The sequence below is a fragment of the Poromitra crassiceps genome (genome assembly GCF_964638095.1).
Source record: "Poromitra crassiceps genome assembly, chromosome: 3".
NCBI lineage: Eukaryota > Metazoa > Chordata > Actinopteri > Beryciformes > Melamphaidae > Poromitra > Poromitra crassiceps.
The window spans coordinates 23908582-23934535 of record NC_139625.1 but is presented as its reverse complement, the minus strand read 5'-3'; the positions used below and the strand labels follow the sequence as shown (position 1 = coordinate 23934535).

General features: G+C 45.4%; 1 protein-coding gene across 1 annotated transcript in view; it reads right to left on the bottom strand.

Annotated features, from left to right (window-relative positions):
- Positions 1 to 23611, bottom strand: part of mideasb (mitotic deacetylase associated SANT domain protein b) — a 28549-nt gene extending 4938 nt beyond the window's left edge. Inside the window, exons 1-10 of the mRNA XM_083633255.1 lie at positions 23499 to 23611; positions 19216 to 21150; positions 15331 to 15600; positions 12132 to 12480; positions 10622 to 10688; positions 8122 to 8264; positions 7084 to 7187; positions 4204 to 4279; positions 2300 to 2388; positions 963 to 1106 (exon numbers count right to left, since the gene is read on the bottom strand). Of these exons, the coding sequence (XP_083489381.1) occupies positions 963 to 1106; positions 2300 to 2388; positions 4204 to 4279; positions 7084 to 7187; positions 8122 to 8264; positions 10622 to 10688; positions 12132 to 12480; positions 15331 to 15600; positions 19216 to 20784 (2811 nt within the window). The 5' untranslated portion in view covers positions 20785 to 21150; positions 23499 to 23611. The remainder of the gene's footprint in view (positions 1 to 962; positions 1107 to 2299; positions 2389 to 4203; positions 4280 to 7083; positions 7188 to 8121; positions 8265 to 10621; positions 10689 to 12131; positions 12481 to 15330; positions 15601 to 19215; positions 21151 to 23498) is intronic.
- Positions 23612 to 25954: the final 2343 nt, after the last annotated feature.

Genomic DNA, 25954 nt, shown 5'->3' with positions numbered 1-25954 from the left:
CTTGCAATAAATGTATAAATATTGTATTGTCAAATGATTCATGTCTCTGGTAAGTAGCTGTAATACGGACCACTTTGCATTGGGGTCTGGATTCACCCTGTCGTTATTTAGCAATCGTAAATTTGCAAAAGCTGCGACTACATGCGAATGCAGGGTGGCAGGGGCAGCCCACCCTACTCTGCCTCTGCCACCCTGCATTTCAAAATTTGACCCCACCCCCCCTCCCCTTTAGCCAATTGACACACACACACACACACACACACACACACACACACACACACACACACACACACACACACACACACACACACACACACACACACACACACACACACACACACACACACACACACCTAGTCCTATGGCGTAAACTATGGTCGCGAAAGGGTGGGGACATTTTTGTGGACCGACTGACCGACCAACCAACCGACAAACAGAGCTGCTGGTCGCAGCTAAAAATGACTCGCTGTACATTATCCCCGAGTTAGATAATGTGTCTATAGAGCAACAACAAAACACATCTTGTTTGATGTATAGATTATATTAAATAAAGGGATGCACCCATATGGTTTTATGAGGCCAGATTTCCACACCCATATCAGCCGATACGATACATATTTTGCTAACAATCTGGTACAAATGCAGATGCAAAACAGGTTAAGCTTTTCAGACATGCCTATCTTAAGATAGTTAGTTTTATTCTGTTGTTAATTTAACAGCTGAAAAAATGGGGGGAGACGAAAATGCTAATTCCACAATCAGCGAAATATTGGCAATAAAAACATCATTATTATTTTGAAAGCCGATATCGGCCAATACAGATAGTCTGCCGATATTTAATTATTTATTATTGAATTCGTGTTAAGCTAATTAGTGTTTCACTACTTAAATAAGGGCTGAAGCACTGCCACGTTCAGTATTGTTATTTCTTGTGTGAGCTAATAATAATGAACTTGACTGGCCTTGTGGTCCAGCTCCTCCTCAGTGGTTCGGCTCTCAAGAGGGTTCGCCTCCCCGTATGTCAGGGTCCCGTTGCGGCCGATCTTGACGTGCTTCTTATAGGTATAGTAAAACTCCACACACTGTGCCACTGTCTTAGTGCTCACCTGTGGACCAAAGACATGCTTCTTATAGGTATAGCAAAACTCCACACACTGTGCCACTGTATTAGTGCTCACCTGTGGACCAAAGACACACTTCTTAAAGCAGAGTTTTTCTTTTGGGCTTCACATAATATCCATAGAGACACTGCGGAGTGTGCCATCATTCAGAAACCACGCCCAAAACGGGGGGAAACAAAAATTCCCCCCTAATCCTGGCGTTCTCCTATGTCGCGTGCATGGTCGCGTGTTGCACACAAAGATCCTATATACGGAACATGAACACTCTAACTTACTTCACTGACAGCTAGATCCACATTTTTCTTCTCGCCAATTCTCAATGGCTTCCTTGTTTTGCTCGGGAGTACAAACAAACTTTAATTGGCGATTTTTTAATTTGTTGTGTGCGCAGCCTACCACACAACAGCTTTTAGTTATGTTTAATTCAAGGAAAATGACGCTGGTGTGTGGAAGTGAACGGAGAGCTTTCCCCCGTGATGGGCGTGGTCTATGTTTATTGCAGTGTCTCTATAGAAGGCTTGTTGAGCATGTAAGCTCCTTTTTCCAGAGTTTCTTCTACTGCTAAATAATGCAGCTACTCAGTCTGCTTTACAAAGACTGTCTGAGGAACACGGGCCTATGACACCCTTCATTCAAGTTGAGAAGATAGATCAATAAACAGGGTCAAACTGATGCGTTTTGGCCTCACTCTGTGTCAGTGAGGCCGTAAAGACAAGAATAAAAATACCAAATAGTTCCATGCACTCATACAAAGATCATATCTGACTGAGATACAAGATACTGAGACACGGCACATCATGAAACAAGAAGGGAACTTTGTTCTGCTGTGTATTTTCCTTTGTCTTGTCTTTCCCTCCAAGGCCAGACCAAGACTTGATCATGTCAGGTGCACACTCTGTGAAGGTAAGGCGCTATTTTCTACAAGTACAGATAAAACTGCACTTCGCCAGCAACTGTCTATTGTGTTGTATCACAGCATTTAATGTTAGCTAGTTCTCAATACCTGTGCTTAGACCATGTTGAGAGGATACACATAGTGGTTAGCTGCCTATTGCTCAGAGGCCGGCGTGAGCAGTTTGTACTGGGGATCAAACCAGCAACTCTTTGCTTTGCTACCACAACTAGAATCCACATTTTCTATTTTCTTGTCCTTTTTCTCCGAAGCCACACACACATACCAGCTTCTGCACCATGAAGAAATCTTTCTTGTAGGCGGTGAGGCCTTTGTTGAAGTGGCGTCTCTCAGCTGCTGTCCAGCTGTCTGATCCTGAGGGAGGGAGGTAGAGAGTCAGAGGAAGACAGGTAGAGAGAGAGAGAGACAGACAGACAGACAGACACATTGAAGAGGGCAGGGAGATGAGAGAGAAAAAAAGAGAGACAGAATGTTAGTGGGCAGTTAGTTAAGACACTAGACCCCTCACAAGGCTTCTCTACTATATTCCGGTTGTGTGGAGACCCCCAATCCACCCCCCCCCCTCACACGCACACACACACACACACACACTCACACACACACACACACTCACTACTGGATAAACAATGGCGCTCCTGTCTTCTGCTTGGGATTAACCACATGCTGTAGTGTAACCCCCTCTACCCCCCCTCTCTCTCTCTGCATCCCTCATCACGTTGACCCTGACAATCCTCCACAGTCACCCCCACCCCCACTCAGCCCCCCACCCCCTCTCAGCCCCGCACCCCCTCTCAGCCCCCCACCCCCTCTCAGCCCCCCACCCCCTCTCAGCCCCGCACCCCCCCTCAGCCCCCCACCCCCTCTCAGCCCCCCACCCCCTCTCAGCCCCCCACCCCCCCTCAGCCCCGCACCCCAGCTCCTTCCTCCCTGCCCCCACAGCCACACTCCCACTGCTGCAGCTGCTGTGGTTTGCAAGGCAAGGCAGGGGGCTTCCAAAGTCCCTCGCTGTTGCAGGCCAAGTTTGCAGAAAGGGAGGGATTGATGCAGGAAAGATTATGAACTGATATGGATGCAAGCTGACGCACGCAGACGCACGCGTGCCAGTTCTTAGACCTAGCGGGCAAACAGGATCTTCTAATTGTCAGCATTTGTTTGAACCGTCTTTGAATACCAGCTGGGTGAGGTTTCCTGCACAACGCAATACAATGGGTGGCAGAAAGTTATGTCAACCACAGGAAAGTAATTCATAATCAATTTGGAATACTTTTCTGTGATTAACAATTTACCTGACTGTATCAGAATAATCCTGATTGAGTAAATCCCAACCATCCGGCACTGTAGGTTAAAAGAAATGCTAAAATATACAGTATATATATGTTTATAAAATGGCTCTCTCAAATCAAGCAATCTGATTGGTTCACAGCCATTGTATAATTCCAGTAACCGAGTTCAATAACCCATGGCCATGGGTTATTGGTTGCCATGGCAACTCTCTTACTAAGAGAGTAATAATAAGGCTTACCTCAAATGACAACGTAGAAAAAAAAAATGGCGGAGACAGCTGTCAGATCCTTGTGAATCGATCTTCGCTTATAACTTTACTAATACTTCGCAGAAAATGATGTTTTGTACAAGAATAGATGCGGGCTAATGTCTTCTTTGCAAAAGAAAGGCTGTTAACTCCGCATTTAACCCCGCATTTAACCCCGTAACGTTAGTTGGTGTCGGGCAAGCCCTGAGAATGCAACGCTGCGCTCGAGCTGCCTGGGTTTCCAGAAAGCTCTCAGCCAAGCGCCAGGATTGGCCAATGTCGACTTCAGTCTCCAGAACGATCCAATCAAATCACCCGCAGGTCTATCTTCTTGCTAGAGGTCCCGCCTTACAGTAGTGTTTCAACTGACTCTCAGAATACCATGCCAGTCGGACTTATAGTGTTATTATTATTATATTATTATACTTGGAACCCTTTTATAAAAGCAATATAGCACTCGAGCAGCGTGTGTTGTGGAATATATCCCCCTGATCAGTTGTTATCCCACTCGGCCTGCGGCCTCGTGGGATAACAACTGATCAGGGGGATATATTCACCACAACACACTTGCTCTCGTGATATATTGCTTAAATATACTACTGGACCCAAGTCTGATGAGTTGTAGTTACAAGACAAACCTGAGTAGTGGTAGCCTGACAGATGATGGGACTTGGGGAATATGGGGTTCTTCAGCATCAGGAGGGACAGAGCACCCTGGGAAACAAACAGAAGCTTAGAACATCATCAGGAGGGACAGAGCACCCTGGGAAACAAACAGAAGCTTATTATAAGCTTATAAGTTAGAACATCTTTTAGCAATGATTATGTTATGAGCCTTTATAGAGTGGGTTTCTCCTGCCAAGAAATCAGACTCCAACAGGTGCTCCGACTGTGCTTTAAAGGCTGTGAAATACACCCAAGCCAAGCTATGAATCAGCTGCTTCACACTTCTACAGGTAAGCAGGGAGCAAGCTAATCATCTTTCTTCATCTCTGAGCATGATTATTAGTGGAATAAGAGTCTGGTAGAGAAGCGAGGGTGTCTGACTGTGCATGAATGTTGCAAGACAGCAATGAGCCTGACCGCTGCAGAGTGGGCGCTTTGACAGCACACACACACACACCCCCCCCCCCCCCCCCCCTTCTTCCTCCCTTGGTTTCCTTGACAACGTTGGACCAGTGCTGGTCGCTAGGCCCTGAAATCTCCACCACTACTACCACAAAGCACCATGGCCGTTCTGTTGTTATCCTGCATCAGGGTTTACAGTCGACTGGAGGTCGTTGGCGTTCATTAAGTATCGATTTAGGATCACTGGTTAAGCCACTTGAAGGCCATATGACGAGTTCATTTCCAAAACTCTGTGTAACCATTGTGATTTAAAAGAAAGTAAGTGCCAGTCTGTGTTATTATTTCATCAACTGAGTTAGCCATTATCCTTTTACTTATGCTCTTAAAAGTACAAGAATGTAGTTGTAGTTTATTTTGGCAATGTCCTTTTATTTTTTTATTATTAGTATTATTAGGAATAATTATTGATAGGGATATGTGGCTTAATTTATAATATTGTGTGTATGGGTGTGTTTGTATACGTATGTGTATATACATGTATATGTATGTATATACACACTTGTATGTGTGGAGAAGTGTGGTAGTAGGTATATGCGTATATATGGACGTAGAAATTTGTTTATGAATGGTTGGAGGGCAGGACTCGATAAGCCTAGGCTTCTTCCGGCCCCTTTTCAAACAGTTTGCTCTTTATTCTGTTGGAGTTTACGTATTTTTCCTTTTGCTGAAGTCTATTGGACGGTTATTGATGTTTACCGGTACTTGTTTTTTCATTTTTATGTATTGTTTTAACTGTTTGAAATAAATCGTTTCAATCAATCAATCAAGAATATATTTAAACTTTGTTCTACCAAATATTTTGCAAGAATAAGTGTCACGGATATCAAACTATTCAACTTCGCTTTGAATCAAGATGCCAACTGGCCACATGCACAAATGCTATTCCAAGATGGTACCCTTTGCTTTTCTCGTCTCAGCATCCCTCTCCAGCTATTTCTGTCTCCCTCCCAGTACTGGATTCTGTGTTTAATGCAGTTAAATTACATCACACTGCATTCTCCACTGTTGTTATAAATGACGACACCACACTGCATTCTCCACTGTTGTTATTGCCACTGCACTGGGATGTGCTCAGGAAAGAGGCACTTGCGATGCTGCTTCATGCCAGCTTAACTGTGACCGCTGTTTGCGGGCTCGCCCGTCCTGCAGCTCGCCAAGCTGGCCCTGCAGCTCGCATTCGCAGCTCGGCCGCTGCGCGGCCTTAACCACAACTCAGCTGCTGTGTGGCCAATGAGACAGACATCACTGATGATGTCAGATTTATGTCATCAGTGGGATTTATGACATCACTAATGATGTCAGTGGGATTTATGACATCACGGATGATGTCACAGTGGGATTTATGAAATCACAGTGGGACAGAGAAACAAACAAGAGCCCCAGCTCCCATTTATATACTGATGATGATTGCTTGGCGACACTAAATAATGTGAGAGCAAAGAGAGTAGAAAAAGAAGAGTGTTATAATTGTATTTCAAAAGTGCAGATCTGATTTGATTTCTGTTTTATGCATACTTGTGATCATTTGTTTATCTGGCAACTGACTTGACAGATGAGCTAAGCACAGCACATGTCAACACCCATGAAAATGTATAACCAGTAGAATAAGGAGAATTAGAATGCTGCACAGTCCACAGTCCAGTTGGAAATCTTTCCCTCACCATCTTGGGGGAAAGCGTGAGTCCTCTGCTCTATGCTGTCTGGATGGAAGTGACCTCTCTGTGAGGAGTGAGAATACCTCAGGACAAATACAGAAGCCAAGCTGTCAGGCACACTATGGTTACTGTGCTAATGCAATAGCCCCTGTGCAGCACACCTGTTTCACAGTGGGTCTGCCATGCAGACTGTGTGTGTAAAGCCCGCCACTGTCAAACGAACCCCATCATTTTCCAGTATCTCAACTCATCTCATGCTACCACTGAGTTTCAGTGCAGAGCAGACTGAAATTCTACAGATCAGTCACTTCCGTTGTAACGGGTTTACAGATCAGGGCATTTATTGGTGCATTGTGGTAATCACCTTTTGAAATGGCCACAATTCTATCAGTGTTGCGGTGGAAATAAATAATGCAAATAATAATGTGTGAAAGGTGCATGAGTCCTCATGTTTTGTTTCATTCAGGAAACGAGGCTCATGTTGACAGAAAGATCATATGTTCATTTTAGAAAAGAAAAAACGCTAATCTGAAGTTCAACATTAAACAGTTAAGCTACCTGCTCTCCTCAATAAAGTATTGCAATCCATTTGAATTGTGGGAGTCATTTTTTAAATGGTGAATATCTTAAACTCTTCAAGATATTCCCCGTCAGTGTGGAAGTTTGACTGTGAACGACTGTTTTGTTTGTTCAGTTTCTATGGGTCAAGGCAACCGCCAACCAGTCGCTGCTCACCATGATATCCCCCTTAGACTGGTACAGACAATGCAGGGCCAGCTCCTGGTTGGTGCCTCCTCCACACAACACACTGGAGCAGGCCAGGTGCATGAGGTCTTGCACTGAGACAGAGAAAGACACAGAGAGCAGATGATAAATTACAACAGAATTTCTTTTGATAATAAATAGTGTTGTGGTATCTGGGGAGGATGCAATGGGCTGCATGCATTTCACTGACTTCCACTTTTCACAAAACAAGGAAATGAGTTCACAGTTTCACATTGCAGAGAGTGAAACCCAATTAAGAGTGAGTCAGTCAGTGTTAAAGGGACAGCTCACCCTAAAATCCAAAAGACATATTTCTCCTCTCACCTGTAGTGCTATTTATCCATCTATATCATTTTGGGATAGTTGCCTGAGTTTTGGAGATATTGGCCGCAGAGATGTCTGCCTTGCCTTCTCTTCAATACAATGGAACTAGATGGCACTCGGCTTATAGTGCTCAAAGCACCAATTTTTTTTTTTTGAAAAATCATGACCTGGTTACTCAAGATAATGGACAGACTTTGTTGTGAGCAGTTTCATGTAGGAACTACATGAATTTTCTTTTGCAGTCTCATGTAGGAACTAGCTAGCAGCTAGCGGGTGTAATTCGGTCAAAAGAAAATATTTCCTCCATGAAACTGCAAGGTCTGTGGATTATCTTGACTAACGGGGTCATGATTTCTGGAAAGAGACATTGCTGTTGAGTTTGTCAAATGTATTTCTTTGGCACTTTGAGCACCACAAGCCGAGTGCCATCCAGTTCCATTGTATTGGAGAGAAGGCAGACACTCTGCGGCCGATATCTCCAAAACTCAGGCAACTAACACAAAACGATATAGATGGATAAATAGTAGTACAGGTGAGAGGGAATATACCGTATGTATTTTGGATTTTATGGTTAGCTGTTCCTTTAAGCCAGCTACTCCAGCAAAAAGCCAAACTCACTGTCTGCCAATATTTATGTGTTTGCACCTTAATGATCTGAAATACTGTATTAGGTATTGGTCTTACCTTTCCCCTGGAAGTCAGGTTTTGCCTCCAGGTCGTTCAATGGAGTCCAGACCAGTTGGGCCCGGTGTTGATCCAGTTCCACAGCTGATCGCTGCCTCAGCTCCGGCACCTCCGCCTGGTACCGTGACCCAATGTTTATCCGTCTGGGGACAGGACATTGATGTGAGTGATAAGGTTGGCGTTAGCTCAGCCTCTTATTATTAGTTAATAACAGAGTCTTCATTCTCAAACTCAACTTTGTTTAGTCAAATAGGAAGCAACAATAACACGCCAATCAAAACATGTGAATCATAAACCGCTCTTATCAGAATGTGTCATCTTTTTTATTTTATTTTATACGATCGCATGTCAATCGAAACCAGAAATCCCAGTGTGAGATTAGTGGAAATGATGTTGCGTCATGTTGACAGACTATCTCGTGGCAGGATGCCCCGCCCCCTCCGCTCTCTAACGGGTCTGCAGTATTTCCAGCTGAGTATATGTGTGCATTCTGGCAGCTTCCCCCCGGGTGGGTGGGCTGCTGAAAGCTGAGCTGCTCTGGCTGAGGTGTGTTTGGGAGTGCGGTGGGCGGGGCGCTGGTTTGTCCCTGACTGACTGTTGAGCAGCTGGTACCAGTCAGCGAACAGCTCCTACAATGCACCCTGGCTCCTCCCCTCTACACTCTCTCTGTGGTTAAAAAAATAAATAAATGAATAAATAACTAAAAAATAAACAGAATCCTTGACTGATGCTAAGTGGGTCAGACTCTATGGAGTCTCTCTGTCCTTTTAACCCACAGCAATAGCTGCTCCCCTTCTCTGCTGCTGCATATATGAACAAACTTCCAAACTATCAACATAACAGCTATGTGTACATGTACAGAGTAAGTTGGCTCTTGGCCATACGCCGTTGAAGGTCTTATTTGGTTTAAGCTATTTGCATGCACCGTTGATACCCTGCGATCTGTGATCCCTTTTTCTGTGAATAAATCAATTACGAGAATATTCCCGTCTGCATGTGGTATCCTGCCCAGAGCTACGACAGCCTGTTTGCAAAAAAAAAAAGCATGAAAAGGTGCGGCTGCCAGCTGTCCCCTACTTCTCTCTTCAACTGAGCAATAGTAGGTGTGCTGTGATATATACATTTAGCGGAGATGTAGAATTTTATTCTCTATCAGTAGGTTTCTTCTGATAGAGGGGAAGAAATCACGATCCCTAAAGTGAGAGCAAGTACCGCTCACCACCATGCTCTTCAAATCCAAATGTACCAGATGGTGAAAAGCAAAACTGAAAGGAGTAACATGTTGACTTGTCACAGTGACCTGTGGCAAGCCAGCCATTTTAACAGAGTTCCCCATAATCAGAGTATGAGCTTTCCTGGGTTATTCTGACAGAGTTATGACATTTACATGACTCAGACCAAAAGCAGGTTACTTGAGTAACCTTAGAACTTAATTCTCTGTGCATGTAAGCTAACTAAAGCAGGTTACTTGAGTAACCTTAGAACTTCATTCTCTGTGCATGTAAGCTAACTAAAGCAGGTTACTTGAGTAACCTTAGAACTTCATTCTCTGTGCATGTAAGCTAACTAAAGCAGGTGACTTGAGTAACCTTAGAACTTCATTCTCTGTGCATGTAAGCTAACTAAAGCAGGTTACTTGAGTAACCTTAGAACTTCATTCTCTGTGCATGTAAGCTAACTAAAGCAGGTGACTTGAGTAACCTTAGAACTTCATTCTCTGTGCATGTAAGCTAACTAAAGCAGGTGACTTGAGTAACCTTAGAACTTCATTCTCTGTGCATGTAAGCTAACTAAAGCAGGTGACTTGAGTAACCTTAGAACTTCATTCTCTGTGCATGTAAGCTAACTAAAGCAGGTTACTTGAGTAACCTTAGAACTTCATTCTCTGTGCATGTAAGCTAACTAAAGCAGGTTACTTGAGTAACCTTAGAACTTCATTCTCTGTGCATGTAAGCTAACTAAAGCAGGTGACTTGAGTAACCTTAGAACTTCATTCTCTGTGCATGTAAGCTAACTAAAGCAGGTGACTTGAGTAACCTTAGAACTTCATTCTCTGTGCATGTAAGCTAACTACTGAAAGCACAGACGCAGACCACTGCTGCACTAAGTGCACTTTTACTGAAAGCAACATTAAACTCAAATCTATAGTGAGATCACAGTGAGATCAGAAGGCAAGTGTTAGCATGAATGCTACATGTGGATGATGACAGGGCCAGAGATTCCAGTGGTTGCAGTGGCAGAGGGGACGACTCCCTTAAAGGGTGGGTTTAGGATTTCAACAACTCTGTGATCCATCTATGTGACTAAGAATCCTTTCCTCCCAGTGTTATGGGTTGAATAATTGATTGCAGAACTACCATTAGCATTTCTTTCCATTGCTGCTGCATGCTTTTGGACAGCCGTATCATTTCTGTGAAAAATGACACACAAAGCCCAAACCCAGCCTTTGATGAAGGGAAGCTGATGTTGGACTGTGGAGTGGGCGGTACTCAGTACTCACGGCTCGATGCTGACTGGAGTGGCCTCACCAATAGCAGACAGAACTGGTGGCGTTATGTCACAGCTGTCTAAAGGAGCAGCACAGCAACACAGAAAATCCACTCAGTGAAAGTATCAAAGCCATTTTTTTCTAGGTGCATTTTGATATGAAAGAGCGAATTAAAAAAATTACTGTACCGTTATGTGTTTATTACAATATTCACAAGATGAGTCCTTAAGTTGGGGCTCCAACTATAAAATACCCATGCAGTAAGTACTAAAATTCACATTTCTAACTACAGACTGTACATATAGTTTGATATGCCAGAATTTAGGGGAAATGTTACATGCATATTACAATTGCAAGAATTATAACCAGTGCTCCATGGGAGAGTCAACACCAAAATCAAAAACACATATTTTTACCCGCCAACCATCTCACCAGGTAGAAGGAAGCGTGCTAGCTAAGGTTACAGCTAAGCTAAGGTTAGATGCATGCTTCCTTCTGCACGGTGAGACAGTTGGCAGGTGTAGTAGTTCGGTCAAAAGAAAATAGTTCCTACATGAAACTGCTCACAACAAGGTCTGTGGATTATCTTGAGTATCTGGGTCATGATTTCTGGAAAGAGACATTGTTGAGTTTTTCAAATGTATTTTTTGGGCGGTTTGAGCTAGGGGTGGGAATCGCTGAGTAGCTCACGATACGATATCGTCACGATACTTGGCCCTCGATAACGATATATCACGATACTGCGATACTGCGATACTGCGATATATTGGAAGACGATACATCACGATACCTGTGTAACAAGTGAAAAAAATACCTCTGAAGGCAAAAAATCATGTATTATGCATTTATTAGCAGAATTGACATGAACTCTCTGAGTTCACTCACTCACTCATACCATTTTCGATACCACGGAGGAAAAGTTACACATTAAGTCTTTTTATTATTACTATTAAAACAAGAAAACCTATATAACCTACCTACCTACCTATATAATTTCTAAAAGTAGATATTAATGATCAAACATTTCCATTCATGTAGCCTACAGTAGTTATGTTTTTGTTTCAACTACAAACATAAATAAAGTCAACTTGAAAATATGTTTCAACTACCACACACAGCATAATATTTTAGCCTGTTTATAAAAAAAAAAAAAAAAAAAAAAAAAAAAAAAAAAAAAATTAATAAACATATCGATACTTGGCGCCAGTGTATCGATAACGTATCGCGGGTGGAAATATCGCGATAACGTGGGTATCGATATTTTGTCCCACCCCTAGTTTGAGCACCACAAGGCGAGTGCGATCCAGTTCCATTGCATTCGAGAGAAGGCAGAAATCTCTATAACTCGGCCGATATCACCAAAACTCGGCAACTCACACCAAAACTATCTAGATGAATAAATAGCACTACAGGTAAGAGAGAGAAAGAAAGAGAAGAGGAAAAAAATATGTATTTTTGATTTTGGGGTGAACTGTCCCTTTAAGTCATTGGACAATATTAAGCTTGTTCTTTATGGACTTACTAGAGCGCAGCAGGCTGCGTGTGGCTGACTTGGGTGTAGCGGGCGGAGGGAGGCCCTGGCTGCCAACTGCAGCGGCCGCAGCAGAGGAGAGGAAGGTGGAGAAGTAGAGGCCCGAGCCCTCGCGGACGGGGCTGAGGATGGGCGGAGGGGTGTAGGGGGGCATGCTGAGGGGGTTGTCGGCGAGGCGGACGGGCGAGCGCAGGTGGCTCTGGTAGGGCGTGATGCTGGAGTAGGCGGGCGGGGCGATGAATATGCCGGGTTTGGGCGGCGGGATGAAGAGAGGCTCGGGCCGCGGCCGCCGCTTGGATTTTTTGCCCTCGTCGTCTTTCTCCGTCTCCGTTCCGCCATTCTGGAGAGAAGAGAGGATGTTGAGAGGTACAAATAGAAAGGAAAAAGAATAGAGTCTGCACACTGCACTGATCCCACAAAGTCATGTATTATCAGCTGTGATGTTTTGAGCCATAGTGCTCTTCTTCAGACATCAGCTAGGTAGATGTATTCCCAGCAGTGCCTCTCCTCAATGTCATGTCAATATTTTGTCTTCTCTACCAACCACTTGTCCAACCATCATTTAGAGATTCCTATCCATTTCAAAAATCATATATGGCATGTATGTACAATATATGTAAAGCATAATGGCACATACACACTCTAAAATAGTGGGCATACATGCAAAAAAAGGTTTGTTGTATAAAACACAACATTGTAAAAAAATTAATATATGGTTATGAGACACTGGTCCCAGAGGAAGCATTATAGTACATTATACCTCATCTCATGTCAGTAAACAGACATAAACACTCAATAGCTGACATGCACACACATTCCTAAGTTGTCCTTCCCTGGGTTGTTTATCTAGAGAAATCCTACAGAGAGAACGAGGCCCCCCAGTACTGTACAGAATGTACACAGTATAGCAGTGCTATACTGTACATACTGTACAGTATAACAGTACTGTACTGTGTACATTCTGTACAGTATAGCAGTGCTATACTGTGTACATTCTGTACAGTATAACAGTGCTGTACTGTAGCATAACTAAACCCTGATAATCTGCATGATCTGGGACAGGGCAACCTGTTCACCAAATCTCTCCCAGCTGAAAGAGAGAAGGGGAGAAAGTGTGGAGCAGGGCAGATGGGGACATGAAGGGGTTTGGTGGGGGGCAGGGAGAGCAGTGTGTGTGTCTGGGTGGGGGGGCAGAGAGATAGGGCTTTAATATAAGGATTATTATGGATGTGATTATTAACAGATTATAAAAACAGACCAAACAAGACAGTGGAACGTCAGTTCATAATCCCCCCCCCCCCGCCACATATTTTCAATTTGCTCCCTCCACAGAGGTCAGAGTGCAGGCTCTACCACAGAGCAGCGCCCCTGGAGCTCAAAGGGATACATACAGTGTTAAGAGAACATTTCCTTGCGATGCAGTGTTTCCATATGTGGGCTTTATCACACCCAGGAAGACTAGTTTCCACCCAGTTAGATTTTTTTAATCCCAAGTTTGACTGCAACTTTCAATCATTCACAATACACAGATCAGTAGTTTTAGCTTGTTGTTATGTAGCTGTTCCCCGTCTTTCCTACTGTGCAACTACACACACACACACACACACACACACACACACACACACACACACACACACACACACACACAGTGAGAGAAGAGCGAGGCACGGTTTCACTTCCTTTGTTGTTTACCTAGGTAAATTAGTCTGCAGTGCTGCACAGGGATCAAATGTGTAAAGTGCATCGCCTGAAAGTGACGGTGCATTGCCTGACGGTGACGGTGCATGGCCTGACAGTGACGGTGCATGGCCTGACAGTGACGGTGCATGGCCTGACAGTGAGGGTGCATGGCCTGACAGTGAGGGTGCATGGCCTGACAGTGAGGGTGCATGGCCTGACAGTGAGGGTGCATGGCCTGACAGTGAGGGTGCATGGCCTGACAGTGAGGGTGCATGGCCTGACAGTGACGGTGCATGGCCTGACAGTGACGGTGCATGGCCTGACAGTGAGGGTGCATGGCCTGACAGTGAGGGTGCATGGCCTGACAGTGAGGGTGCATGGCCTGACAGTGAGGGTGCATGGCCTGACAGTGACGGTGCATGGCCTGACGGTGAGGGTGCATGGCCTGACAGTGAGGGTGCATGGCCTGACAGTGACGGTGCATGGCCTGACAGTGATGGTGCATGGCCTGACAGTAACAGTGCATGGCCTGACAGTGATGGTGCATGGCCTGACAGTGAGGGTGCATGGCCTGACAGTGATGGTGCATTGCCTGACAGTGAGGGTGCATGGCCTGACAGTGATGGTGCATCGCCTGACTGATCTACAAGTCCAGTGATACTCAACTTGCGAGCCCCGATATCTGTTTATCTAACATTAGATAAACAAAATATAATGAAAGGAGGGCAGCGGCGTTCCATGCAGGTGAGGTCAGATTGTGAGAAGGTGCTCTTTGGTCAAAAATGGGGTAACATAAAGTAATCAAAAAAGCTGAACCAAGGCACTCTTCAAAGATTTTTAAAAGCTTTAATATAAAAGGCGTATAAAGCCAACATGTTTCGACCACACGCGACCTTCATCATCCTCCTCTGCCCTGATGAAGGCCGTGTGTGGCCGAAACATGTTGGCTTTTTAATTTGTCCAGTAATGGACTACGCCTTTATATTAAAGCTTTTTTTAATCTTTGAAGAGTGCCTTGGTTCAGCTTTTTTGATAACATTAGATAAAGTTTGACTGAGCTCTAGCTAAATTGTCAAATATGGCCTCCTGTCATTCTACAAAGGTGGACCCCCGGGTAAAGCAAGTTGAGTATCCCTGTACTCATCACTTTCATCCAAATACTGCAAGTATTGCAACCAATCCAACTCCAGTTATAAAACCAAAGCAAAACCTACAATTCAATTTACTCCAGACTCTCATGTACTGTATCTGTAAACAGTAACGACCCACCCTATTCCTGCCAACAACCCCCCCCCCCCCCCCGCAGTTTGAAGATGGCCTGAATGCTACAGAAAATTATTTACTCTGTCACAAATATATTTTCATTTGACAGAAGAAGAAAGCTATAGAAAAAATGACAGCGATCAAATTGTCAAAGTATCTGCACTGGTGTCAAAAAAGTACACCCAGTGCTGCTGTCCCTGCAAAAACATCTAAGCAAAGTAAAGCAGCGAGGACGGATGGTACCCACCTGCTCTGAGCTCTCTGAAGGGTTCCTGAGGGAGCGCCGTCGGGTGACGATGACCGAGGGCTTATGGTCGGCAGGGCCCAGGTCCTGGGAGTTCGAGGGCCTCTGGGACCAGTCGGAGCCCAGGGCGGCTTTCTCCCTGTCTGGGGAGGAGGGCTCCTGCCGCCGCACTGGAACAGACACGGGGATGACAAGCGGCAGGAGGCTGTCGTCTCCAGGCCCATTGGTGCTCCCACCCTCTGACTCAGTGGGACTCCAAGGCCTGTGCGGCTCCTAAGAAAGATGGGGATACGTTAGTTTTGATTGTTTTTTGCTTTTTATTTTACTTTTTGGTATAAAGATATCAACAACATACTGTAGATAGGATAGGTAGGTAGGATATAGTGGGAGTTAGGAGAAGGGAAAAGGTCAACATTCCTTATTCCTCTGTTTGATCTAGTCAAATATTGATGGACTTGGGGTTGTTAGTATCAAGAAATGAGTTATGTTTGAGGGTTATTAGCAGTTATATACCCCCATTTGACTATTGGTAGCTTTGTGAAACAAATATAACATGTGGCTAATTATAAATGGGTCCTTTAGCTCAACATACAACATCAAGTCCATCATTAGGCTCCAACCAATACCATGCACTACAGTAGTGTCATATGTGCAATGCATTGTGGTCAGTGTAGTTCCCTAACAACTTTCAGCGCTTGTAGCTTATCCTACCAGCTTAGTACACTACAGCACCTGTAAATAAATAAAAGGTGGTACTAATAATAATACAAATCTTGGGTGGCTGGGAGGGCTGCCACATTTTAATCAATATATTGGAAACCTTGAAAATTCATCAGACTGACCCTTGCAATTCACCCCAGATAAGAAAGAAAGTAGAGAAAAAAAATCAATATGCAACTAAAATTAACTCAACCATAGAGTGTTCAAAAGATAAGTGAATGAAGCATTACACATATTCATAAGAGAGAGTAGCCAAACAGGAAATTAACTGCTGTGAAAACTAAGCAATTGGAAAATGGAACAAATTAGGACAAGAAAAGGTATTTTATAAATCTGCACCTCCATATTTTACTGTAAGGTCACATACCTCACATGCATGTCAAAGCCACTGTTGACAAACACATTCCTCACATTTTTGCTTTGAGAAACCATAATGAGAGAGTAGCCAAACAGGAAATGAACTGCTGTGAAAACTAAGCAATTGGAAAATGGAACAAATTAGGACAAGAAAAGGTATTTTATAAATCTGCAACTCCATATTTTACTGTAAGGTCACATACCTCACATGCATGTCAAAGCCACTGTTGACAAACACATTCCTCACATTTTTGCTTTGAGAAACCATAATGAGTGGGCATGAGAAGAAGCCTGTGCGCCAACTCAGGAGAAACTTGGAAGCTAACCCACATCATAGGACAGAAGCATACTGTCATTTCATACTGCATCTTCATGAAGCTAACCCACATCATAGGACAGAAGCATACTGTCATTTCATACAGCATCTTCATGAAGCTAACCCACATCATAGGACAGAAGCATACTGTCATTTCATACTGCATCTTCATGAAGCTAACCCACATCATGGAACAGAAGCATACTGTCATTTCATACAGCATCTTCATGAAGCTAACCCACATCATGGAACAGAAGCATACTGTCATTTCATACTGCATCTTCATGAAGCTAACCCACACCATGGGACAGAAGCATACTGTCATTTCATACTGCATCTTCATGAAGCTAACCTACATCATGGGACAGAAGCATACTGTCATTTCATACAGCATCTTCATGAAGCTAACCCACATCATGGAACAGAAGCATAATGTCATTTCATACTGCATCTTCATGAAGCTAACCCACATCATGGAACAGAAGCATAATGTCATTTCATACTGCATCTTCATGAAGCTAACCCACATCATGGAACAGAAGCATACTGTCATTTCATACTGCATCTTCATGAAGCTAACCTACATCATGGAACAGAAGCATACTGTCATTTCATACTGCATCTTCATGAAGCTAACCTACATCATGGAACAGAAGCATAATGTCATTTCATACTGCATCTTCATGAAGCTAACACACACCATGGGACAGAAGCATACTGTCATTTCATACTGCATCTTCATGAAGCTAACCTACATCATGGAACAGAAGCATACTGTCATTTCATACTGCATCTTCATGAAGCTAACCTACATCATGGAACAGAAGCATAATGTCATTTCATACTGCATCTTCATGAAGCTAACACACACCATGGGACAGAAGCATACTGTCATTTCATACTGCATCTTCATGAAGCTAACCTACATCATGGAACAGAAGCATACTGTCATTTCATACTGCATCTTCATGAAGCTAACCCACATCATGGAACAGAAGCATACTGTCATTTCATACTGCATCTTCATGAAGCTAACCTACATCATGGAACAGAAGCATACTGTCATTTCATACTGCATCTTCATGAAGCTAACCTACATCATGGAACAGAAGCATACTGTCATTTCATACTGCATCTTCATGAAGCTAACCTACATCATGGAACAGAAGCATACTGTCATTTCATACTGCATCTTCATGAAGCTAACCTACATCATGGAACAGAAGCATAATGTCATTTCATACTGCATCTTCATGGGCAGAGAGGGCACGCAGGAATGCAGTTAGGCTGGATCCATATTCATTATTCCCGATGGAAAAGTCCAGGCCTTACAGAGCAGGAGAGAGATATTGTGCTGAGCGCTGCAGGGCAGGCAGGGCTCCTCTGTATAGAGAGAGGGGGTAGGAGAGGCCAGGCTGGAGTTTCACTCCTCTGCTGGGATGGGGGGAGGTGTATAGGCATGCAACGAACACACTGTGTGTATGATGCGCTACCCATGAGGCAAGACCAGGGCACAGCCACACTGTTTAACAAGACTTGTGGCTGTTTATTTAGCAATATAAATCCTTGCACAATCAAGAAGCTTAACACAACCGAGTTAACTGTGGGATGTTTATTTAAAACTTCTCTTGAGATAAAACGTATCCCAATGCATTTAGCCTGTGGTAATGTTTGCGATATCAAGTCTTGAGGTAGCTAAAGATTGTCCCTGCGAGGCAGAGCTCCGCTCCGTGGTGTGCAGTTGATTAGATTCAGCAGGTCTTCCAGCAAAGCGTTACTCACAACCAACACAAGTTTTGGCACCGTTTGCCTGCCGGATGCATTGTGCCATTTGTTCCAGTTCCCGCTCTCGTGCGGGGAGCTGAAATCCCACTGCAATTATACCTTGGGATAACACGAGAAATCGAAAATTTGATTTTTAGCTTTCACCAAGATATTCTCTTTAGTATAGGCATTCAGCTTGCAACAATGAGTTTAGATACAAACTACAATACAGTCATATGTACTGAGGACACTTTGTTCCCTTTTTTGTTCCAGATTTTAAATAGGTAGGTATTTTGTAATTTGTATTTGTTTTTCCATGACAAGCTGCTGCTATCTGCTAACTTGCACCATGTATGATGTATGTTCTATGTTCTCTATGTTTTATGGTGTGCCGATTGTGCACAATACATAACATACTGTATGTGCTGTGAAGAGAAGCCAAAGACAAATTTCCACTAAGGTGGACAATAAAGTAAATCAAATCAGATTATTACAGTAGTATTCTTTTAATTGAGAGGGAACAGCTGAGAGACAGACAAGAGCGTGAGAGAGAGAAAGATGGAGAGAAAAAGAGAGAAAGACAGAGAGAATGAGAAATGGAGGGAGAAAGAGACTGAAAACGAAAGAGGGGAGAAGAGGAAGAAACAGGACAGAGGGAAGAAAGAGGGAAAGCAATATGTGGCATAGTACCTAAACTGAGCGTGAGGCACCATGACAGCCAGGTCCCTTACCTTAACAACATGAGGCGGTAGAGACTCCATTTCCGAGGCCTTCTGTGCGAGCGTCTCCAGGTTGACCTCCTGGGAGACCCTGCGTTTCCTGCGTGTGCTCTGGATGACGCCCGTCGGGGCCGCCTGGACGTCCCGGGCCCCGTTCTGCGAGCCCTGAGGCCCCGGGGCGGCCTGCTCCGGCGACACCAGGAAGGGGTTGTCGGACGGCGCCCCTCCTTCTTTGGAGAGCCGCCTGGATCTGCGAGGCTGGGGCTGGGCCTGGAGCTGGGCCTGGAGCTCTGTCGGGGGCTGCGACTGGGACTGGGGTAGGGGCTGGAGAGGGGGCTGCGGAGGCTCCGTGAGCTGGGGTTCTGGGGTAATGTCCTGGATAAGCGGTTCCTGGATCTTTGGGGGAGCTGGCACAGCAGACTCCTGGGAGTGTACTACCACAGGCTGTGCCTGTGGGTGAGAGTGTGCGTTTTGTGCACTAGGGTAATAGTCAAGCACATGAGGGTTTTGTTGTTGCAACTGCTGATGTTGCATTTGCTGCTGAATTTGGAGCTGTTGCTGCTGCTGCTGTATTTGCTGCTGTTGCATTTGTTGCTGCTGCTGCTCATGCTGTATTTGTTGCTGTTGCTGTTGCTGCTGTAGCTGTTGATGCTGAAGGAGTTGCTGTTGCTGCATTTGATGGTGTTGCTGTTGGATTTGTTGCTGCTGGAGTATGTGTTGTTGTTGTTGCTGGCGTTGTATTTGCTCTTGCTTCTGCAGCTGTTGTAACTGCTGCGGGGGTTTGGACTGCGTTGAGTAGTTGAGATTGGGTAAGGTTGTCCTGTTGGCTTGGAAGGACTGGTAGTAAAGGTGCTGCTTGGGCTGGCCAAAAGCCAACTGGAAAGGTTGCAAGACCGAGCTGCCTCCTTGGTTGGATGTGCTGTGCTGCTGCGTGTTCAGCACGCCTGGTTTAAGGTTCTGCTGAAAAGCCTGGGCCTGCTGTTGCTCCTGCTGTTGCTGCTGCTGTTCCCACTCTAGCCCCCGGGCCTTGGCCGCATCCCTGTAGGCTTCTTCCACAGCGCTGGCCCCTCGTGGTTGTTTGTCTGCAGCCCTGTTAGGGGGCTGTTGCTGCAGCTGTAAGCCAGAGGTCTCATGCATGGTCTTCACAAAGGCCGTCTGAGCCCTGGAGTCTGTTACGTTCACTCCTCCTATGTAATTAGCAAAGTTCTGCCCCCAGTTTGCAATGGTGGTCCAGGTAGCAGCTCTCTGCTGTTGGGCCTGTGATGGCTGCTGCTGACTAGGCTCTTGCTGGGGCCACTTCATGGGCACAGTCTGCTGATAATGACCCCTGCTCTGGTCACCCTTATCTGGGCTGAAGATGACGGAGTTGAGGTACATGTGAGGACCCTCTGGATTGGAGGACACGGTGCTAGCAGCCTCGCTCTGTCCGGCATCGGAAGCAGTGCCTCCAGGGGCATAATAGGAGCCTTCAGGGTGCTGGGACGTCTCCTTCATTGCAATGCTTTCGTTGAAAAATGTGATGCGCTTTCCTGTTCTTTTGGTGCTGGGTTTCTGCTGGGCTGGTACACTCATGGCGGGCATGAATACACAGACCCAGGAGAATATTTTGGGGGAGGGGGACAAAATCTGGGGGTAGTAAGCTATGCAGACAAAATACTAGCCTACACTGCCCATCAAACCCACCAGCTATTAATGTTCCACTGTGTGTGTCCACTTGAATTGGTTGATCCAAAAATCTAAGCGCAAAAAAACTTGTTTGTGTATATACCCATGGACAGGGCAGCCACACGGCAAAACTACATGGACAGCAGTAAGAGCAGTGGCCAGGTCAAACAACATAATCTTCTCTTCCCCTCTGCTGTTCTTTGTGACCTATTCAGTGGCGGCTGGGCTGGGGTGAACGGTGCAGAAGGAGTCCACGTGTTCTGCTCATTCATGGGCGACACCCTGTATAGAGAAAATGAGAGAGGGGTCAAGCATGGAGCCATCAGACTAAAGAGGTCCCCGCAGGGGGAGTTCATTATCAGCCCCGCCCCCGCGATGTAAAAACCTGCTGTGTGCCTTTTGAACAATACAGCTCCACTGAAAGGTATCGGGTGGGAGAATAGAGGAGCGGAGGGGTGGGGCTAAGCTGGGTCATAATTAGCTAAGCTCTAAGGACATGCATGCAGGCCAGCACATATGAAAAGGTCATTAGGGCAGTTGGGTGGTTGTTAATAGAGAGATGTCTAAATCAATCATTCCTGAAGAATGACATTAGAGAGGATAGCATCACGGTTTTAGGATGGGCCGTGCCATTCAGAGCAGCAGTGAAGTGCTGCCATGCACTGAACAACACAAGTTCATCATTCTTCAGGCTCACTGATAACTTTGACATCTTAACAAAGCCCCACATGACTCCACTGATGTCTAGCACACAGGATGTTCTCCTTCCCGCCAAGGCCTACGAAACACACAGTAGGTTAAATGGAAGATAAAAAAGATTTAAAACACACACACACACACACACACACACACACACACACACACACACACACACACACACACACACACACACACACACAGTTAACAGTAGTCTCTGAGTCATCAGTTGCACAGAAAAAGGAACCTGTACCCTTTGAACCATGTGTTCATCCTCAAAAGGGAAGGGCAAATGAGAGTGAGCAAGCATGAGTCATGATGAAACAACCTGCAAGGAAAATGCAGGGGGAAAACAGCAGGAGAGCACTGGAAAAGGCCATGTCAAAATGGCCTCCCACCAAGGACGTGGTGGCCGTTAGGCGGTCAATTCTATTGCCATGGCTATTGGCTAGCCATTATCATCATCAAAAATATGATCTGATGGCAGGGTTTCAGAGCAGACACAATGCAGTCTGCCAAGTCTTCAGGGGCACACAGGCCGTTTCTGTTGCAGTTATACTCCTTTGGCCCAGCTGTATAAAATGCACATCTTTGTCAGTGTTATGCATCAGTCAACAATCTGATAATGAAATGATCTGCTCCTCTGTCACTGCGAGAATCATCGGGATCAAACTACTTGCCTACTGCAGGACTCGGGTTGCATTTGACATATCTGTCAAAGTGATTATATTTAATTAACATTAGAATCGAACATCGTTGGCGATGCCTGTCGCTTCTCTGATATCTGAAGAAGTGGCTGTCAATTGTCACCCTTTACTCTAGTGGCCTAGTAAAACTCTCGCTCTCTCTCTCTCACTCTCTCACTCTCTCTCTCTCTCTCTCTCACACACACACACACACACACACACACACACACACACACACACACACACACACACACACACACACACACACACACACACCTTAAAATAGACAGCTGCAGCTGTTCAGATGCTGCACTAGCTCTGAGGCACCACTGAACATGGAGACTGAATCATGTTATGTGAAACAAGCTAAATCTCAGACTCCTCTGTGAACAGTGTATGCAAAAGCTATAGCACTTGCTTGCAGAATGACCGTGCTTCGATCGGTGCAAAAACATGCCTGTTGTTTATGGAGAGAGGAGATTACAGTGAGCATGTAAGGACAGTCTGTGCAGAACAGCCACTCTCGATCTGAAGTGAGGGCTGGATCATGACGTATCATCACAAGTGCAACATTACACAATCCTCATGGGGTTTAACCCAATAAACGAAGTAACACGTTCAATTGGCTTAAAATAAATGTCAAGTGCAGTCAGCCGCCTAATCCACCGCTGTTTCCTGATTTAAATCGGACCGTGTCGCCCAACTCGCACAGCCCGGGCCTGCGCGGTGCAGGAGGGTGCAAAGAAAACACCATGGCACGACCAATCAAAAGAGGAAAAAACGAAAAACACGCTGCAACCCTCTCCCTGGACTCCCCCCACTCTCCACATCCCTGTGGCCGCCAGCTCAGCGCTATTTACGAGAAACCCTTTGTTGCAGAAAACGGATTATCCAGCCACTAATGCCATGCCCCGCTGCAACAACGCAGCCTGTTCATGTAACAGGAACTGCAACGCAAAGTATGGGCATATAATAACGCTGCGAGGTCGACCCAACTTGTCAACACAGTAGATACGTCACACACGTCACCTATATTTCCACTTTTCGTGCGTAAAGTAAACGTCAATTCGCTTCGATTAAGATCACACATGCCACGCCGCCACATTGACCTGCTTTACAGCCATAATAATAAAGCGATGAGTGGACACCCGTCCGCCTAAACGAGGTAAACAAACTTTGTCAACCCACTGTCGCGCATAATAACAACATGCATTGTCGATGGCTGCAGTCATCAACCCCGATACTTACTGTGTTTATCATGAAAGCTGTCCGCAGGATGATCGCAGTCTCCACCGTGCACAGTCACACAGCACCACAGACCTGTGATGATGACTGCATACATCCCCAAGGTTGACTCATGCTATGCTGCTGACCTCACTTAGTATTTTACCCCCCCCTCCCCACTCCAAGGAAAGGGGGTCGATGTCAACAACAACACGAAAAACGAAGCTCTAATCTGCAGAAACGCTGGGGCAATGCCGCCGCTGTCTGTTGCACATTATTGCACTCCGATTGCAAGGAAAAACACACTGGATGCAACATCATATAATTGCAGCGCCGCAGAGCCCGCAGAGCCAGCTGGCTACGCCTCTTGACACTCTTGACACGGTCTGGCTACGCCTCTTGACACGGTCTGGTATACACATCACCCTTCAAAATAAAATACTCGTTGCTTTCTATCTTCCACACAAAATAAAATACTCGTTATTTTTCTCTTGATTTAAAGAATTACAAGAACAATTATGCTTTCTATCTTCCACACTGAGCGTAGTTAGGCTCGTTTTCAACTCACCCAACACATTTTGTTTTTCATATGTATATTTTATGGATTTGGAAAATGTTTCTAAATCCTTTTTAAAGGTTGTAGACAGAGTAGAGTTTTGCTATACAGTATTTACATTTCTGTATAAAATATTTGGTCAAAATAATTACATTGTTCATTAAAAATTATTTTTTTTTACCTTCAATGAATATTCAAAATTTGACAGTTTCAAGTATAAATGGTGGTAGTGCATCAATGCTATATTTAATCCATAAATTCAAATTAGACCAAAAGCTAGTAGCTAATCCAGTGAAAAACATAAATTATCTGTTGTCTCTATCTCTGTATTACAAAAATGGCAAGAATTACAATCAATATTAAAATTATTCTCAGGAATAATCCCCTTGTTGGAGTGGATATTGCGTTATAAGAGTGGGGGGCACAGGACCCCCTGGTGCGCAAGGTCCTGGAGGTGGGGGGTCTCTGCCGGAGGTGTGGTACCCGGGCAAGGTGAGGGGCAGGGCGGGTAGTGGAGGGGGACCTGCCTGGGTCTCTGGTGCCCAGGAGAGGGGCTCCAGGCCTGGGTAGTGGATGGGTGGTGATAGGGGACTTGCCTGGGTGTCTGGTGGCTGACAGAGGGGCCCCAGGCCTGGGTAGGGGATGGGTGGTGATAGGGGACCTGCCTGGGTCTCTGGTGCCCAGGAGAGGGGCTCCAGGCCTGGGTAGTGGATGGGTGGTGATAGGGGACCTGCCTGGGTCTGTGGTACCCGGGAGAGGGGCTCTTAGCCTGGGCAGAGGCAGTGTGGAGGTAAGGGGACCTGCCTGGGTCTGTGGTACCCGAGATAGGGGCTCTTAGCCTGGGCAGAGGCAGTGTGGAGGTAAGGGGACCTGCCTGGGTCTATGGTACCCGAGATAGGGGCTCTTAGCCTGGGCAGAGGCAGTGTGGAGGTAAGGGGACCTGCCTGGGTCTATGGTACCCGAGATAGGGGCTCTTAGCCTGGGCAGAGGCAGTGTGGAGGTAAGGGGACCTGCCTGGGTCTGTGGTACCCGAGATAGGGGCTCTTAGCCTGGGCAGAGGCAGTGTGGAGGTAAGGGGACCTGCCTGGGTCTGTGGTACCCGAGATAGGGGCTCTTAGCCTGGGCAGAGGCAGTGTGGAGGTAAGGGGACCTGCCTGGGTCTATGGTACCCGAGATAGGGGCTCTTAGCCTGGGCAGAACTGACACACACGAACTCTTAATGCGTTGTTGGACCGTGTCAAGAGGCGTAGCCAGACCGTGCCAAGAGGCGTAGCCAGACCGTGTCAAGAGGCGTAGCCAGCTGGCTCTGCGGGTCTGCAGTTAGATGTATCTCACTGGATGCGGCCTTTCGCTGTGCATCGAGCAACCAGCGAGCAACACTCTCTCTAGTCTGTGGCTGTCTTGTGATCCCCTCTAGCTCGCTCGCCACACCCACTTCCATGCCCATACAAGGCCTTCCTCCTCCATGCAGCGCGCTGTAATTTACTGTGCAAGATCCCTCTCGGTCCATGCGGGAAATTCCGACACACGGACGGGAGGACCGTGGGGGAAGACACTCTCACACTTTCACTTTTCGGAATATGGTATGGTTTATATGAGTTTACTCATCTTGGGGTAGGGAGGTGTGACTTGAGAATGTGTGATAAAAAGTCACATTCAGTTCCTGCAGTTGAATTGGAATGCATGGCACGAGGAAACCGAATTGAATTGAATAGCCTAATTCCACTTCTAACATTGTAACATGAGCAAATATTGAATATCAAATGCAACTATGCATTGTATTATGATTACAGGTAATGCAGCCGAAAAGTCGCCTAGCTTTTATATGATATGATAATAATATAATATATTATATTATAATATCATATAAAAGCTAGGCTACTTTTCGGCTATATATTAAATATATGACACATCTATGTGCAAT